The sequence below is a fragment of the Asterias amurensis genome, chromosome 4 (assembly GCF_032118995.1).
Source record: "Asterias amurensis chromosome 4, ASM3211899v1".
Classification (NCBI taxonomy): Eukaryota; Metazoa; Echinodermata; class Asteroidea; order Forcipulatida; family Asteriidae; genus Asterias; species Asterias amurensis.
Window position 1 is genome coordinate 20,894,633 of NC_092651.1, and position 16,000 is coordinate 20,910,632.

The 16,000-nt window shown below is 38.5% G+C and overlaps 2 protein-coding genes across 2 annotated transcripts; both read right to left on the minus strand.

Moving 5' to 3' along the window:
* On the minus strand, positions 1 to 10,521 carry LOC139936480 (uncharacterized aarF domain-containing protein kinase 2-like). The gene is made up of 10 exons (XM_071931306.1): positions 9,018 to 10,521; positions 7,821 to 7,901; positions 7,152 to 7,249; positions 5,338 to 5,484; positions 4,934 to 5,062; positions 4,381 to 4,488; positions 3,079 to 3,330; positions 1,478 to 1,603; positions 969 to 1,022; positions 1 to 771 (listed from the first exon to the last, which is right to left on the minus strand). Exons 1-10 carry the CDS (start codon positions 9,787 to 9,789, stop codon positions 640 to 642), a joined length of 1,899 nt encoding a protein of 632 aa, XP_071787407.1. The 5' UTR covers positions 9,790 to 10,521; the 3' UTR covers positions 1 to 639.
* Positions 10,522 to 12,260: 1,739 nt separating this feature from the next.
* LOC139936150 (uncharacterized) lies at positions 12,261 to 14,595 on the minus strand. The gene is made up of 3 exons (XM_071930894.1): positions 14,441 to 14,595; positions 13,423 to 13,473; positions 12,261 to 13,264 (listed from the first exon to the last, which is right to left on the minus strand). The coding sequence occupies exons 1-3, from the start codon at positions 14,564 to 14,566 to the stop codon at positions 13,154 to 13,156; spliced, it is 288 nt and encodes a 95-aa protein (XP_071786995.1). The 5' UTR covers positions 14,567 to 14,595; the 3' UTR covers positions 12,261 to 13,153.
* Positions 14,596 to 16,000: the final 1,405 nt, after the last annotated feature.

Here is a 16,000-nt window from a genome sequence, read left to right on the forward strand (position 1 = left end):
TTACAATCCTGCGTGCAAAGTTTTTTCATGGCACCATCGTCGATGGGAACCTTTAAATTTCAAACGAAATAGAATAGCACAACATTTGAACTGGCCAATTATTTGCCCCTTGCCCCCTAAAAGGGCCAGCAAAACCTACACTAAATTTTATCTTCAGTGAATACATTTCTATAATTTTTATAACATTTTGTGTCAACTATCAACGCACGTAAAAGACCCCAGTACACACATATCGCAAAGAGAAGGAGTTTGCCCCGGTGTGTCTGGCAGTGCGACTATCTTCAATTAAGAAGGCTGCACTAGAAAGGAAAAAAAGAAGACGTACTTAGCAACATCAACAATAAGCAATTTGCTAAGCGTATTTTCCTTGCTTAGCAGCTATTACCCTAAGGAGACACCCATCTTTAATATTTTCAGCAAACTTGGACAAGCTTTTATCACATCCTGGCAAAGACCATGGTTCAGAGCATACTCAGTTTTCACTTCAAATGGCGGTTCAAAAGTACTGCACAAACATAGCATAAACACTTGTTCTGAGCAGCAGGCCATTGCACAAGCACACTGATTGGCGAGGTTATGTTTACGCAAAGTGACTCACAGGAACACCGACAGTGCAGACGTCAGCGAGTTTCACCAACATCAAAAGACACCACCGAGAAGAACTGGCTTTGCAGCTTCTAAGATGTCCAAGTTGGGGTCCAGGGATCGGCCGAGACCTTCTAGGACCATGATGGCAAGCATGATGGAGGCAAAATTACTCTCTAGTTTCACCTAGCAGAAAAAAAAAACGAGAAACAAATTTTGAAAATCCAACTTTAAAATCATTTTGGGTTGAACATAGAAAACCTTCATTTTACTAATTTCTAATGCATCAGACCCTAGTACAAACAAACTTTTGTTAGCCTTTTGTAATTGCACAAAGTTGCTTTTTTTGTCCAGTATCTAAGCATGTTTCCCGGCTCTCTTACCTTGTGTTTTATCAGTAAAGAGAAAAGGTCCTCCAGAAGGACTCCAACTTGCATCTGAAAAAAAAACACGAAATAAGATTGCCATGAAATTCCACAATATTAACACATTAAAAATGTTTAAGGAACAAAACTGATCAAATAAATTAAATTATTTTTTGTATTGATGAATGAACCTTTCCAATGAAAAATCAATAAGTTGCACATCATGCACCCACAGACACACTTTTGGTGTTTGCCGCCCAATAGAGTCTGTGCAAATGTGTAAATTTAAATGACATATTTCATGGAAAGGGCTCATTTTAGTTGACTTGAAAAAAATGTGAATACAGTTAACCATTTACAGTCACATTACTCGCCAAACTTAAGGGTGAAAAATTCAATTAACATTTATTTTAAATGGCTTATGAAGATAAAAATCAAAACAATGAAATTAGGTAGAATTAAGAATATATGCGTAAGATAAGTAATGGGACTATTTTTAAACCATTTTAAAAAAGGAGAGCACTTACCGAGCCGAGCCTGACCGTTTGTGCGTGGGCAAAGTTTACTAACTCCGCCATATCCGTCTTAAATTTACTTTCATTTGGGCACTTGTGGATTGCATGTTGGAGAAACAAATCGGCCACTACCTCTCCCTGAAACAAAGAAAGGAAACTTATTTACGGCGGGATGTCACGTCACATTTGCCAAATGCAGCATCTTTCCATCAAAACCAATAAACCATTATATTCACTTTACATTAGTTACAGTTTCTTAATTAATCTTCCTGCCACCCTGCCTGAAACATTATCACTAAAACTACAAACAATATCAACAAGTAATAAATTAAGATACGACTAAAAAGTGCACATGGTATGATAAATTAAATATACAAAATGATGGGGAAAATAATGAAGAAATAAAACTGCATGAACTAGGCCTATCTGAAATCTAGTTCAGCTATTATTTGTATAACTCTTGAACTTATTGTGAAAATTATGACACACAACAATTACAACCAGAGTAATTTCTTGCCTGTAAGAAAGGCCCTGGAATGTACTCTTTTTGTAAACAAAGGTTACACGGTCTAACAATAAATATCAGCATTTTAAATTGATGTCATAAATGCATCAGGGATACAATAATATGATTGGAATTTCACACTTGCACAGCTATGCAATCAGCACTGTATATTTAGTGTTTTCCCATAGTCCTGCTGCAAAAAAAAACCCACCAGGCTAACTACTCAGGTGGGATTCAAACCAATGACTCTCACACGCTACAGCAAATGTCTTCACCACTAAACCAGTGAGCGTGCTCAGTGACCATAGATTATGTACTGCATCATTGAGAATACAATTTTGGCTTTACCTTTTATAAACTGATATTTATGGAGCACAGTTGTATGACAAGACAGTTTCCCTGGGGGGGGGGGGGGGGTTGCAAGATGAGCAGCAAGGGCTATGATGACTGCCTTGTTAACAGCCACCACAACTCGAAACAGAGATTTCATGTACATGTACAAGGCATTATCACAAACCCTATTAGATTATACCGCAACCATGTAAAATTTCAATAATTCTATTTCACATCAACCACATTTTACAGTTACATTTTCACATCAACTCCATTTTACAATTACATTTTCACATCAACTCCATTTTACAAATACATTTTGGGTTGAAACAAAGAAATTATTGCCTTAGAACAGGATTTGAACCTGAGACCTCCAAAATAACTTGCCATTGGTCGTTTCACAAAGAGTTAAGTCTAGTCCAAGGAGATATTATAAATGTATGGCCAGTCCTAAGTTACGCCGATTTAGAGACTGGTCTTAACTCTTTGTGAAATCCACCCCACAGCCCTATCAACTAGACTGTGCAGCACTATCTCCAAGTCCATACATTTTGTTGAAACCTTCAATCACCCAAACATTCAATCAAATTTACCCATTCAGTTTCCCTTGTGGTTTATAACTTAATATTTGAAAACAATTTAAACTGTGATAACCAACAATTACACACCAGTGTAAGGGTAAAAATAAACTACAAATTAACTGTGACTTTGGACAAGGTATGACTTATTTTTTATTAATCCCCAGTTGAACGACACTATTTAAAAAAAAATTCACCTTTCCCAGCACCACATTCATGAATACATCCCTGAAGTTCTGGCGATCAAACTCGTTGAGCTGACCGACGATGCCCGTGTCGAGCATGACCAGCTTGAGAGGGCATTCCCTCGGCTTGACGCTGATGACCACAGTGTCGCACATGTCCTCCATCTTCAAGATGTTGTCCGTGTCTCCGGTGAAACTGTCGACTCCCTGGACGAGAATATTACCAGGATGAAGGTCGGCGTGGACGAAGTTATCAATAAAGACCTGATGGGTAGAGTCCAAGAACGATTCAAGACATTATTTTGTAAATGATACATTGCCCTAACCCTCCTACCTATTGGTACAATTTTTTTCCAGTGACTTGACCAACCAGTTAAAACCATTCAGCTGGGACAAGGTATGTGAATGGTATAGGGTTGTGAATCAATTTTTAATTTCCTAAATGCTTAAATTTAACTTGTTACTTCCATTTTAACTATTAACCATTTCTGGAACATCTGTGAAGGTACCTAAGATTTTCAATGCAGGGTACCTATGTATTTGTCAAATGTCAACAAACTTTCCAGGCTTAAAAATAAACACTAAATCCAGTGTATGGTGACAGTGTTTCATCATCATACAAAACAAAAATGTGTATTACGAATTGAAGGGAATGGAAATAAGACACATTCCCAACTAACAAAAGGGATGTCAATTATTCTCCCTGGTTATAGTGTCCAGGGCCAACAGTTTAAATAAAATAAAAAGTAACACTATGCTTTTATTTTGGAGTGCGCTCACCAATGGTCCCTGTAACTATTACAACCCTTGTCAGGCTTATTGTAAAATCACTATGGACCCAATTCACCTGACGTCATCATCAGAATATTCTTAGATGCGCCATACTGGTGGGCAATATCACTGTGTGGTATTCAGTGAAGTTCGCATCAGCGTATACACGTAAATCTATTGCCCACCAAAATGTTGAGCGTGGCACAGTCGCCGCGTGTGACGTGCGTGCAAGGGGTCAATAGCTCTCAAGCCTGACGAAAACCTGTAAACAAGGGTGCTTGCTATGTGAACCAGAAACATCAGGGTTAACCCCTACTCTTCTACGATAAGTGTTCTGGGTTCTTATACATGCACTACCAATTCTAGTACACAGGTTCTAGGGCTTATTTACCCATCTGAAGGACAAAGCAAGAATTATGCTCAAAGACTGATACGCCACGATTTGGTACTCGAACCCACACTCTGCTAACTTCAGAAACACCAGAGCTCGAGACTGGTGCTCTTAACCACATGGCCACGATACGCCAGAGTAAGTCCACTTACCATCTTAAGGAGGGCCTCTACCCCCATCGCAGCGAGTCGCTCATGAAGACCCTCTGGTCTGTCCTCATCATCGGAGTTGGTAACGTAAGATGTGATTGGATCTCCTTCCTGCAAGTTGTTAAGACGTCGACAAAGACAACAAAGAGTTCAATTCAAAATGACTTGACTGATCGCAAAACGAGCGTTTCCCATGGGGCAAACTTTGAGAGGTATTTTTATAAACAAACAGGCTTAATACCTCACAGAGGTAACAAAGCCCTATACCCCTGGTCATTGCTTTGGTGCCCCTTGAATGTTCCAGAAGAAATTTAAAATGTCCTCATAGTGGTGCCCTTTACTAAGGGGAAAACGCCTTGGTGCCCTTGCTCATTCAAAAATGAAGCATCAAGTGCTATACAGTAAAAATGTGTGGTAGCTAGAGAAGGTTCAAATCCTGTAAGAGCAACTTTTGCAAGAAAGAAAAGGAGTCTAATGGTCTAAACTACTCGTATTTTGAAAAGGACAGTTTTAAATATATTTTTGAGTGTTACAATTTGAAGGACTCAAAGCATACCTCGTATGTCTCAACAAGGACATCTCTGCTCACAAAAGGTCGGAGTGGCCTTGGGAATCGAATATAACTCACGTCTGCAAAGTTTTCCACGAAGCGATCTAGATTGTTGGCCTCTATTCTTAGATCAATCTGAGAAAGAAACATTAAAGACAATTACAATTTTTCAAAGTGACAATGTATTATTTCTCCAACACGCCACGTATGGCTACGAACGCCAAATGCGCTTAAGACAACCGGCCAAACAGCTGCAGCTATGCAATTATGGCAAACTGTCCTGTGGTTGGAATCCCATATCTGGTTATAACAGATCTGTAAACCAAAGCCCTGGTTTGCTAAAAATGAGTACAATAAGAAGAAGTAAACCACTCAACAAAAAACCCTCAATCACTCAAACAGTGTTGTACCTGTTTCTTCATGAGTTGCTCAAACTCTGCCATGCATTCTGGGAGACTAAGCCACTGAAGACCAGGAACAATGGAGAGAATTTTGGCCAAAATTTGGAGGAGTTGAAGATCCCACTGAACTCGTCTGTAGATACCCGGGTGTAACACCTATCAGAAAAAAAGAAAAGAAAAGGAAAACAAATAAATAAATAAAAATAGCATGAACATTACATAAAGATAGCACAGTTGGTGAAGCACCAGCATGTCAACCTTGAGATAGCAGGTTTAAAGGAACACGTTGCCTTGGATCGGTCGAGTTGGTCTTTGAAAAGTGTTTATAACTGTTTGTTATAAAACGCATATGGGTAGAAAGATGTTGAACAAGTAGAATACAATGATCCAAACAAATTTGCCTCGAAATTGCGTGGTTTTCCTTTTACTGTGCAAACTAACACGGTCGGCCATTTATGGGAGTCAAAAATTTGACTCCCATAAATGGCCGACCGTGTTAGTCGACGAGGTAAAGGGAAAACCGTGCAATTTCGAGGCATGTTTGTGTGGATCATTGTATTCTACTTTTACAACATCTTTCTATCCATATGCATTTTACAACAAACAGTTATCAACGCTTTTCAAAGACCAACTCGACCGATCCAAGGCAACGTGTTCCTTTAAATCCTGCTCTTGTCACTTTGTCGTCCCAATACTTAAAAACAAATTTATAACACTGTATGGATTCGATATTTGGTAATACACTCTTTTTAAAGACACTGGACACTATCGGTTATTGTCAAAGACCAGCCTTCTCAGTTGGTGTATCTCAATATATGCATAAAATAACAAACCTGTGAAAGTTTGAACTCAATTGGTCGTTGAAGTTGCGAGATAATAATGGAAAAAAAACCACCCTTGTCACACAAAGTTGTGTGCTTTCAGATGCTTGATTTCGGGACCTCAAAATACAATTCTGAGGTCTCAAAATCAAATTCTTGGAAAATTACTTCTTTCTTGAAAACTATGTTACTTCAGAGGGAGTCGTTTCCATTGAACAGCTCTCCATTGCTTGTTACCGAGTAAGTTTTTATGCTAACACCTATTTTGAGTAATTACCAATAGTGTCCACTACCTTTAAAGTTTCATTTTAGGAGATGAAAAATATTTAAGCATGTACAACGTATTAACGGGACTCTCCTGAAAACATTGCTCTGTGATTTTGATATTTTTCTCAAAAACGTGACGACTAATGAAGCTGAAACTTCTAGCGGCAATATACATGTATTAAATACATCTTCATTCACAGTGAGTAGGGATTCATGTCATTGCCAAAAACTTGCTCTACAAAGGGTATCAAAACCCTTTAAGGGGAGAAATGTTACTTAAATTTTTCAGCTTGAACGCAACTTCTTAGCAGAAAACCAGTCACAGGTGGTATGTATAAACGGCATAATAATAGTGGCTTCTTATATAGCGCTCAGGTCAGTCACACAGTGACGCTCCTGGCGCTTCAACATTATTACCCCTGGTCACTGGGCCTTAAATCAGTAGAGAGAAGCAATTATATTTAATTGTCTTGCTCAGGGACACAAGTGTCACGACCAGGATTCGAACCCACACTCCGCTGAACAGAATCACCAGAGCTTGAATTCAGTGCTCTTATCCGCTTGGCCACGACACCCCGCATTATGGCTGGTTGTGTTATTCTGGTAAGCACAATCGTTTAGTGCTTAGCTACTTTATGTGCTTAAGCAACTCTCTGAAATTGGAACCCAGCTGATCTGCTAAACCTAAAATTCAACTGACAGCTTAATGTTCGGTGACGGACATTTCTTACTAACCTTTATAGCAACTGGGATGACATCATCACTTTCCTTAAGTGATTTTGCGATGTGGACAAGGGATATTTCATTTGCATTTTCCTCATCAGTTTCACCATCTGAAATAATTTACAATTAAAAAAACAAAACACAAACAAATTATCAAACATGTTTATACCAATCACTGTTCACATTTAGGTTTTGCGCTGTGGTTTCTGCCTTGCCTTTTACCTCTGTGAATGCCGGTTCAAATCACGGACCCAAGCCTTGCATGTGGAGTTGGTTCTCAGCTCCTACCTACATGTTATTGTGTGGGTTTTCCTCCTATATCAAAAACTTACTTATCTTTTTATCATTTCTCTCGATTGACCCAATTCACCCGACGTTATCATCACAATCATTTTGGTTGTGCCATTTTGGGAGTCAATGCCCGTACGTGTTATAGTGTTGTGCACATTTTATACGATTACATGACAGGCCTGACACTTCACGGAGGCAACACGGGTTACTGTGCTAGTAAGTCACTTTTGGGGATCCCTCGTTTTCATAATATTAGTCCCAAAAATGTCCTGATAATAATAGCAAAATTCTTTTGTAAGATATAAAAGTGCTGCTTCAAATGCATTGATGTTGTTTTTGGAGAAAACTACATTTTGTACTGCCACTACGAAACATTAAAAACACACGTACTTGAGTCGTTTTCCTCATCATCCAGGTACGGATCCTTTGTTCTTTTTCGGAAAAACCAGTCCAGTTTGATGATTTCACGACCTATAAAAGAGAACAGCAAGAAGATACAAAATAAAAGAACATTTATGAATGAAGACGTACATGTGGATCAAACTTACACAGGGTAAAATTCCAAAGCGACTGTAAGAAGCGCATGATCCTACATGTACGTATGACTTGTAAGGGGTCTTAGTGCAAAAATCCATAAGACGTTTTGAGTTATGGTGGACACACTATAGCATTAGTATGTTTCGGCCAATCTGAAGGTGAAGTTCTTTACTGCCACTGTGGAATCAGTACTGCTTTATGGATGCGAGTCCTGGACAATAGCCAGTCGTCTAGAGAAGAGACTGGATGGCTGCTATACAAGAATGCTTCGCTGTGTTAAACAGATTCATTGGGAGAGGCATGTCACAAACCAGGAGCTCTAAGGTGGGCTACCGAGAGTTAGCACCAAGATTAGGGCAAGAAGGTTGAGACTAGCAGGTCACTGTCTTAGACATGCTGAGCTAGCAATGAGCAAGCTTGTGCTTTGGGCCCCTACTCAAGGTCACTGTTCCCGAGGTAGACCACAAACCACCTATGTGGACACCTTGTGCCGGGACTCTGGACTGCGTCGGGAAGAGCTGCGTACAGCAATGGAGGACCAACGTGTTTGAAGGGCCATCATTCGATGCTCTGCATCGACTGAATGAATGAATGTTTGTATACACCAAAATCAAACAGCCCACTCTGTGTAGTGTTCACCATATTACATACAGAATAGTTCAAGCAGTGACTTGAAATTGGGCAAAGCTTTTTTGACTTCCTCATCGTTAAATCTAAACACTATACTGAAAATCAGAATGGTGCTAATAGCATTTTATACTAGCAAAAGATCAATTGTTAGAACACTACTGTCCCACCCTGCCCCACGAATGAAAGATTCCAATTATGCCACTGATGCTCTTGGTCATTGAAATTTCATGCTAAGCAAATTTGTGTACTTAGCAGCTCTATGAAATTGGGCCCTTGGTACACGATCAATGCAGTTGAATGGTTTTTGAATAGTTGGTCAACTCACTGGAAGTTTTCACTGGGAGTAAATGAGGTAAAGAGAAAAATGAGTCTGAAGCGAAATAAATCTGAAACAAAACAGCTGAAAAGTTGTTTTCTCACCATCGTCAAACTCCGAAGGCTCATCGTCATCATCCACCAATGCTTGGAGACACTCTTCCGACAGAGCCTCTGGTCTCATGTACGCCTTGTACACCTGCCCAACGCACCCAGAGTGAACACACTGCTCGATCTTAACGAAGATTTCCCGCCAGCCCTTCCCAAAGGAGCGCTGAAGCTTCTTCTGGGTTTGGTACCAGTAGTGCTTGGGCGCGTCCAGATGCAGTTTGGAGAACACGTTGCAGAACTCTGGCGAGAAGACGTCCCGTCTGGTGCTCGCCCACTGACCAAGTTTGATGAATGTCGGTCCGGAGATCTCAACGGCCCATAAGAGCATCCGGTGCCATCTTAGACGAAAGGAATCCGACAATATTGTTATGGGATACAGCGAAATAATCGGTCCGAATATCACCGAGATCCACAGCAGCCTTCCACATAAGCTCAGACACTTATAAATGTAGAAGAAACTACGTACGATGACATTTCTGTGCCGTTTTGTCTTCTTCGTTCTCTTTGGTGATGGGGGTGGACTTCCAAGTCTGGGTTCTATAATGGTTTGTTGGCAATGGGCCCTGACTAAAAGTCCTCGATATGCTAGGGTACTTACACATAATGACGCAGTAATGCTAAAGACTGCCCGGGCCTGTGACGGTCTAGGACATGTTGGAAGGAAAGTTCTACATCTCGGTAGCGGAAAAGATCTCTGAAGAGATCCAAATTTACACCCAAGGCCCACTGGACCCTTTGATAATAGCTTTCCGGACAAGTGAAGCATTTCCTCCAACAGGCGTGGTTGCAGGGTCAACCACAAACTTAAATTATCTGACGTTCCTTACACTGATGTTGTGAAAATCCTCCAATACAAATTATTGTTAATTAGTTGAGAATTAAAACTCTGCATGATGCGACACCGAGCTTAATCGGGAAGTCAAAACTTCCTTCTTCAGTCCAGCGTCATTTACAATGTAATCTTCCACTGGTTTGCGTCTTGGTGACTCCTGGAGTAAAATGAGAACAAATATTGTATTAGTTCTTACAGTCCCAAATCTTTCTTTAATGCAAAGTAAGGGAAGGATTGGGCCAGTTAGCCCACCTTGTTGAGGTGTTATGGCTCTTTTTTAAAATCAGTGTTCACTGTTCAGGCCCCGAAATAACCTACACTACCCACAGCATATGAAAAGTTTTGAAAACAGTGAAACAGGGGTTTCTCAATGTTTTCTTTAATTTCTCCAATGATTGACGAAGTGAGCTTAAATGCTGTGGACACTATTGGTAATTACTCAAAATAATTATCAGCATAAAACCTCACTTGGTAAGAGTACTGGGGAGAGATTGATAGTATAAAACATTGTGAGAAACGGCTCCTTATGAAGTGACGTAGTTTTCAAGAAAGAAGTAATTTTCCACGAATTTGATTTTGAGACCTCACTGCCTCAGATTTAAAATTTGAGGTCTCGAAATCAAGCATCTGAAAGCACACAACTTCCGTGTGGCAAGGGTGTTTATTTTCTTTCATTATTTTCTCGCAACCCTGCCGACCATTCAAGCTCAAATTTTCACCGGTTTAGTATTTTATGCATGTTGAGATACACCAAGTGAGAAGACTAGTCTTTGACTATTATAAACAGTGTTCAGTGTCTTTAAAACTTTCATTGCTACTAAAATCTGCAACTTAACAACTACACCATGTATACTGGGGAGTAGTGTATTGGCACTTTTTTTTTGCTGACATTTGCATTTTCTTCTTCTTTCGTGTCAGTGCAGACTCAATATGAGCAAAAGCGTACTAGGCCTAATAATTTAATGCAAATGTAATAAAAGGAAAAAATTACTATTGTACAAATCTCTAGCTAGGCTTCAAAACAGTGGCTACAGTCCAGGATCCAAATGACTGGATCTGAAATAAATTCATTTGTTATTCTTTGTTTTAATTCCAACACTTTTAAACCAATTGAACTGTCCTTAAAGAAAAATATAAAAATGACAACAATTTATCACTCAGCTCAACACAGAGCAGCTTGATGCTTGATGAATAACCACCTAGATTCACTAGAAAGCTAACTGCTTGTCCAAGGTGTGGTATTGGGTTGCTCGTGTTGTGTGGTCATCATGAAATACTCCTAGAAATATTTCGGTTTTGTTCGGCTATCGTCTCCCGAGACGATAGCCGGACGAAACCAAAATAGTTCTAGGAGTAGACGTGAAAGTGCAGTATCGAGCATCTACCTCCATGAGCAGAGTAACACTTCAGTCAGTGACACCATCATGGATGGAGGTAGACTAGCCCACCTTGTTGAACTGTTAATGTCTTAGTTGCGATAACGTAACCCTCCCCCCGACCAGGCAGGCCGGAGGGAGGAGGGTTACGTTATCGCAACTATGGCTCCGCTTTTAAAATGTCAGATCATTCACTGACTGCATTGCAGATAAGCATGAATGATAAATTGATAAGACAGACATAGTACAATTACAAAACATGGCATAATTACGATTAGACCCAGTGACTGGGGCGCTAGATTCCTTTTTTCGATTGACATTATCAGTCATTCCTTTTTTTCGAAATTTTGACATTATTTTTTGACATTATTGGTCATCTCGATGACCGATTATGTCAAAATTCAGATGACAAAATTCAGATGACCGATTACGTCCCATTTACTGGCACTAGCATAATATAATTATGAATATGATTATGAATCATTCGGTCGGCATTCGACAGTTCGATGTTTTGCTTTTTGTTTCTTCGATTCTAAAGTAATCCTGAAACCTCAACATATCTTCATTCTTTTCAACCCAACCATATTAATACATAAATGCAATCGTTAAAATGCAGTGAACAATACTTTCCTTCATTTCCAGCAAAGAAGCGTAGGGTTACAATACAATTTCGCCCGTCTTTTTATGCTAAATCTAAAGTTCATAAAAGGAGCAGGGTAGTGCGCCCTCTTTGTTCATGTTGTCGCCGCCCGCCGAAAATTAAAGGCGCTGCTTTAAACTTCCTCAAGTCCTTCGGTGCCGCTTAAAATTCCAGCGAATCTTCCTTCCTTCCCCTTTGACACGCGCCCCTTTTTACGTCACGCGCGCACGACCAAATCGCAAGAATCATTATTATCATAGTGCTAGCTGCAGACAAATTCACTAACCCAGCTTTTTGTCAGAACGCATGATCAAAAGTTAACACTGATGTGACATCATACATCACTTAGACGCTATGACATGACAAACAAAACCCATGGGGTCTAATAATACATCTTCTCCAATCTTCTTCTTTATTAAACACTCTGGTAGCTCAAAATCCGGGCCGTTAATCACATGCACAGTCAATTAATTTAATAATAATTATTCAATAATACGTTCTTACTTGTGTACATTGCCACCTAAAACAATTTTTTTTTTAACTCTGGTAAATTCTAAATGCAATTGATAAAAGTTGAAAACACAATCTACAGATTGTCATTTTTAGTTCGGCGGCGGCAATATGATGATCTTGAAAAGTGGCATTCACGTTTAGCCAGTGTGGAAGAACTTACATAATATACCTAATTAGTCTAGTTATATATAACGCCGCCCACTAGACAATACAACAAGAAAGGTAGTGGTATCATTTCAAAAATAAAACTTTGTTCTATTTTTTTTAATCATCAGCTGCATTGGCTTTTTAATTAGGCCAAATATGGAAGAGCAAATCAAAGGGTGTACAAACTTTGTGATCATACATAGTCCAAACCTGTATTTCAACCAATGACAATGAAGACTATAGCTGGATGATATGCGACCACGTGCGAAGGTAAAACAAAGATAAAAAATATTCATGTTTAATATGTGTTATGATTATTCTACAAAGAAATGCCAAAGAGGCTTAATCGGGTTAATATTTAATTTACAAGCTTTTATCTTCAATCTAACTCTTGAACTATGGATCTTGAATCAATTCATTAAACGAATTAAAGTCACATAATTTTATGGACCCTATAAGTCACATAATAATAGGCAATACTTTTCTCACTGCATGTGTCAACATAATAGTCCAATGGCTTGCTGTAAATAGTGATGAAAATGTCACATTGAAGAAGAATGTTCATTCACATCTCGATCGCGATTGGAGAGAAGTAGGCCTAGTTGATCACGGTCTTGACCAATCAGCCAACGCGTGGTGGTCTGGTGACTTTCCCATCTGCGTCAAGGAAGATGCGCACTCGGTCCGTTCGGAAATCGCAAGTTACCATATATCCATCCGGGACTAAGTCAACCTTCAAAAAAGATAATAAACATGACATAAAATAAGACTTTTACCTTTTTATGACCGGACAAAAAAAGTATTGACAGGGTGAATTTTGAAACAATTCATTGTGATATAAATTGGAAAATCAAATAAAACCAAAATAACTAAAGGCGTGAAACCTTTTACCTGAAGGGTTGTGTCTGTCTTTGATATTTCTTCTTTTGCCTCTTCACCCATCTGTTGAAACAAAACATTGATAAATTCGAAACCCAAATTCAGCGTTATATATGCACTTCATTAACGGGTGTATATACTTTTTGTAGGACAAAAAACACAATGTCCACAGATTTACACTAAACTTACACAGTTTGAAGATAATGATAGTAGAAAGCTTCCCTGAAAACATTACGTGCTGAGGTGCTGTAGTTTTTGGGAAATGAGTAAAACAATGTCATGAAAATAATTTTGGTCTCATGAGACCAAGATTATTTTAAGCATTTACAAACGTATTTTCATGACATTGTTTTACTCATTTCTCAAAAACTACAGCACCTCAGTATAAGTAATATTTGAAGTGGGAAGCTTTCCACTATCGTTATCTTCAAACCCTGTAAGTTTAATGTAAATCTATGGACATTTTGAAAAAGTACCCAAATCCTTTAAGGGAGGTTACCAGTATAGTATGTGGCACCTACCCCCAGCCTACATGGTTAAAGTATGGGAACATTATTGCGGAGACCCTCTGCGTGCCACATATCAAGATTACAGATAACTAATTCTTTCAGTTTTACCGTATGGGAAACACATCAAAACAAAAAAATAACTACCAACGAAACAAAAAAAACCGAAAAGAAAACGTACAACCAACAACAACAAACGAACATCGATGATGAAAGCTTGCAAGCCTTGTAGGAAGCGACTAATTAATTAATGAACTACATTAATTCGAGGGCCATACGAGAAAGTTGCGATCAAGATCCATAATCGAAACAAAAACAATCGAACCGCATTTAATTCAATAGGCTATACTTCCTTGTTTTACTGTCTCAAATTAACAGGTGAAACAGAAAATGAACAGTTACAGCTATAGTTACACTGCTACAATAGGCATAGGATTCAGAACACTGAGCTGTGCAATAAAATATGAGTCAAATTTATAACTGTTCATAATTAATGTTTCATAATTATAAATCAATGTGCTTACCTTCCCAACCAGATGTGGCCATTCTTTCATTTCGCTCATTTTAACACCTCTGTCTGTTAGTATATCACTTCGTGTGGACACCGCTTCTATATTATGGGTATTACCGGAGTATTTTACCGGAGGCATTGACGGCACATAGAACCAAAATAATAGGGTACAAAGTGCAATATCAAAAGAGAGTTTCGCATACGCACGGGGTGTACAGTACTAGCTTACGGTGTCGTACAACCCTGTTAACCAAACAAAGCAGAGGTCAATATTTATGTTTCTGGTTGGTTGCCAGTTTGTATGTTTTTATAAGGGCATATTATATTAACATGATTCAAGAGATATGCCTACAGCTATAAATTCGCTCTTATCATTTGAGGTAAAATGAAAAGCGGGTATAGGCCCATTGAGACCATAGCGTTGAGACCATAGAGTTGAGACTATTTTTTTCCGGAATTAAACAACACTGTCAATGGATTGTCATAGAATACCAGCATATTAATTAGTCAATCGTCTATAACAATTGTGTGTATATATAATAATTGTGTATATATAATAATTGTGCCTACTGGGTTTTTTACCAAATGTATTTTTGACAATGAATATAATAATAATTTCTTGTTTAATATCCTTTTCTTTGTGTACTTCTATTTGTAATGATGTAATTGTTTAAAACATATATGATGTTGACATGTGCAATTCAGTTTTTAACTGCGAGACATGTTTTAATAAACCATTTTTGAATTGAATTGAATTGAATTGAACTACACAAGTCGTTCAATGAGACCATTTTCTAAGGCAAGCGTCAACATCAGACAACAGCCGCACCCTCGACTACAGGGCCTATTATGCAATAACGCAAACTTTGACTTATTCTTCCTTAGTGCAGACCGCCAATGGCGTATAACGTACAGCCCTACTGTGATCTCAAGTCACGGCACGGAGGTCTATTTCTTCCTCCATATTTAATTGAATTCAATTTTCAATTTAACTTTTATTTCATCACAGCAAGTAGTGAAAAAACAAATTCCTTTGTGCACTAAAAACATTAAAATTCGATACTCATTAAAAAAATAAAAAAACATTACGTTTTAAAAACACAAGAATTTAGAAGGCACACATGTCCATTTTAAAACAAAGCACGAAACCAAAAGCTTTTAAATTAATTTGTAAACTCTCTCTGTTAGTTTCTAGTGTCATCTAGTAAAATCTTCTTAACTTTTCTTTTCTTTGTCTTTTGTAGAACTTGCCTAGTTGCCTCACAATCATGAAACCAAAACTAGAGTATCAAAATGGCAAGACAATGACTTGCAGAAATCTGAGAACTAGTAATTTCTAACCTGGGCAAGAAAGGAATACATCTAATCAGGTGACTGTTTTTTGTTTTGTTTTTTTAAATTTGTTTTATTGTATGTAGTGTTTGTACAACTATATTTCGTTTCTAAAGATCATAGATCATAGATGAAGAACCATGATGCCGGTCATCGACACGCGACGGTCAAGTCGCGGCATGAGCATAACTCCGCCGCGCCGGAAGGCAAAGCGAATCAAGAAAACTTTTTGTAACCTTTA

What these genes read in the sequence shown, in the direction of transcription:
- LOC139936150 (XM_071930894.1), bottom strand. Translation starts at nt 14,566, where the DNA reads ATGCCTCCGGTAAAATACTCCGGTAATACCCATAATATAGAAGCGGTG. An exon ending in GGCCACATCTGGTTGGGAAG is followed by an intron (nt 13,474 to 14,440) that starts GTAAGCACATTG and finishes TTGTTTCAACAG; the next exon opens with ATGGGTGAAGAGGCAAAAGA. An exon ending in AGACAGACACAACCCTTCAG is followed by an intron (nt 13,265 to 13,422) that starts GTAAAAGGTTTC and finishes TCTTTTTTGAAG; the next exon opens with GTTGACTTAGTCCCGGATGG.
- LOC139936480 (XM_071931306.1), bottom strand. Translation starts at nt 9,789, where the DNA reads ATGCTTCACTTGTCCGGAAAGCTATTATCAAAGGGTCCAGTGGGCCTT. An exon ending in TCATCCCAGTTGCTATAAAG is followed by an intron (nt 5,485 to 7,151) that starts GTTAGTAAGAAA and finishes TTTTTCTGATAG; the next exon opens with GTGTTACACCCGGGTATCTA. An exon ending in AGCAACTCATGAAGAAACAG is followed by an intron (nt 5,063 to 5,337) that starts GTACAACACTGT and finishes TTTCTTTCTCAG; the next exon opens with ATTGATCTAAGAATAGAGGC.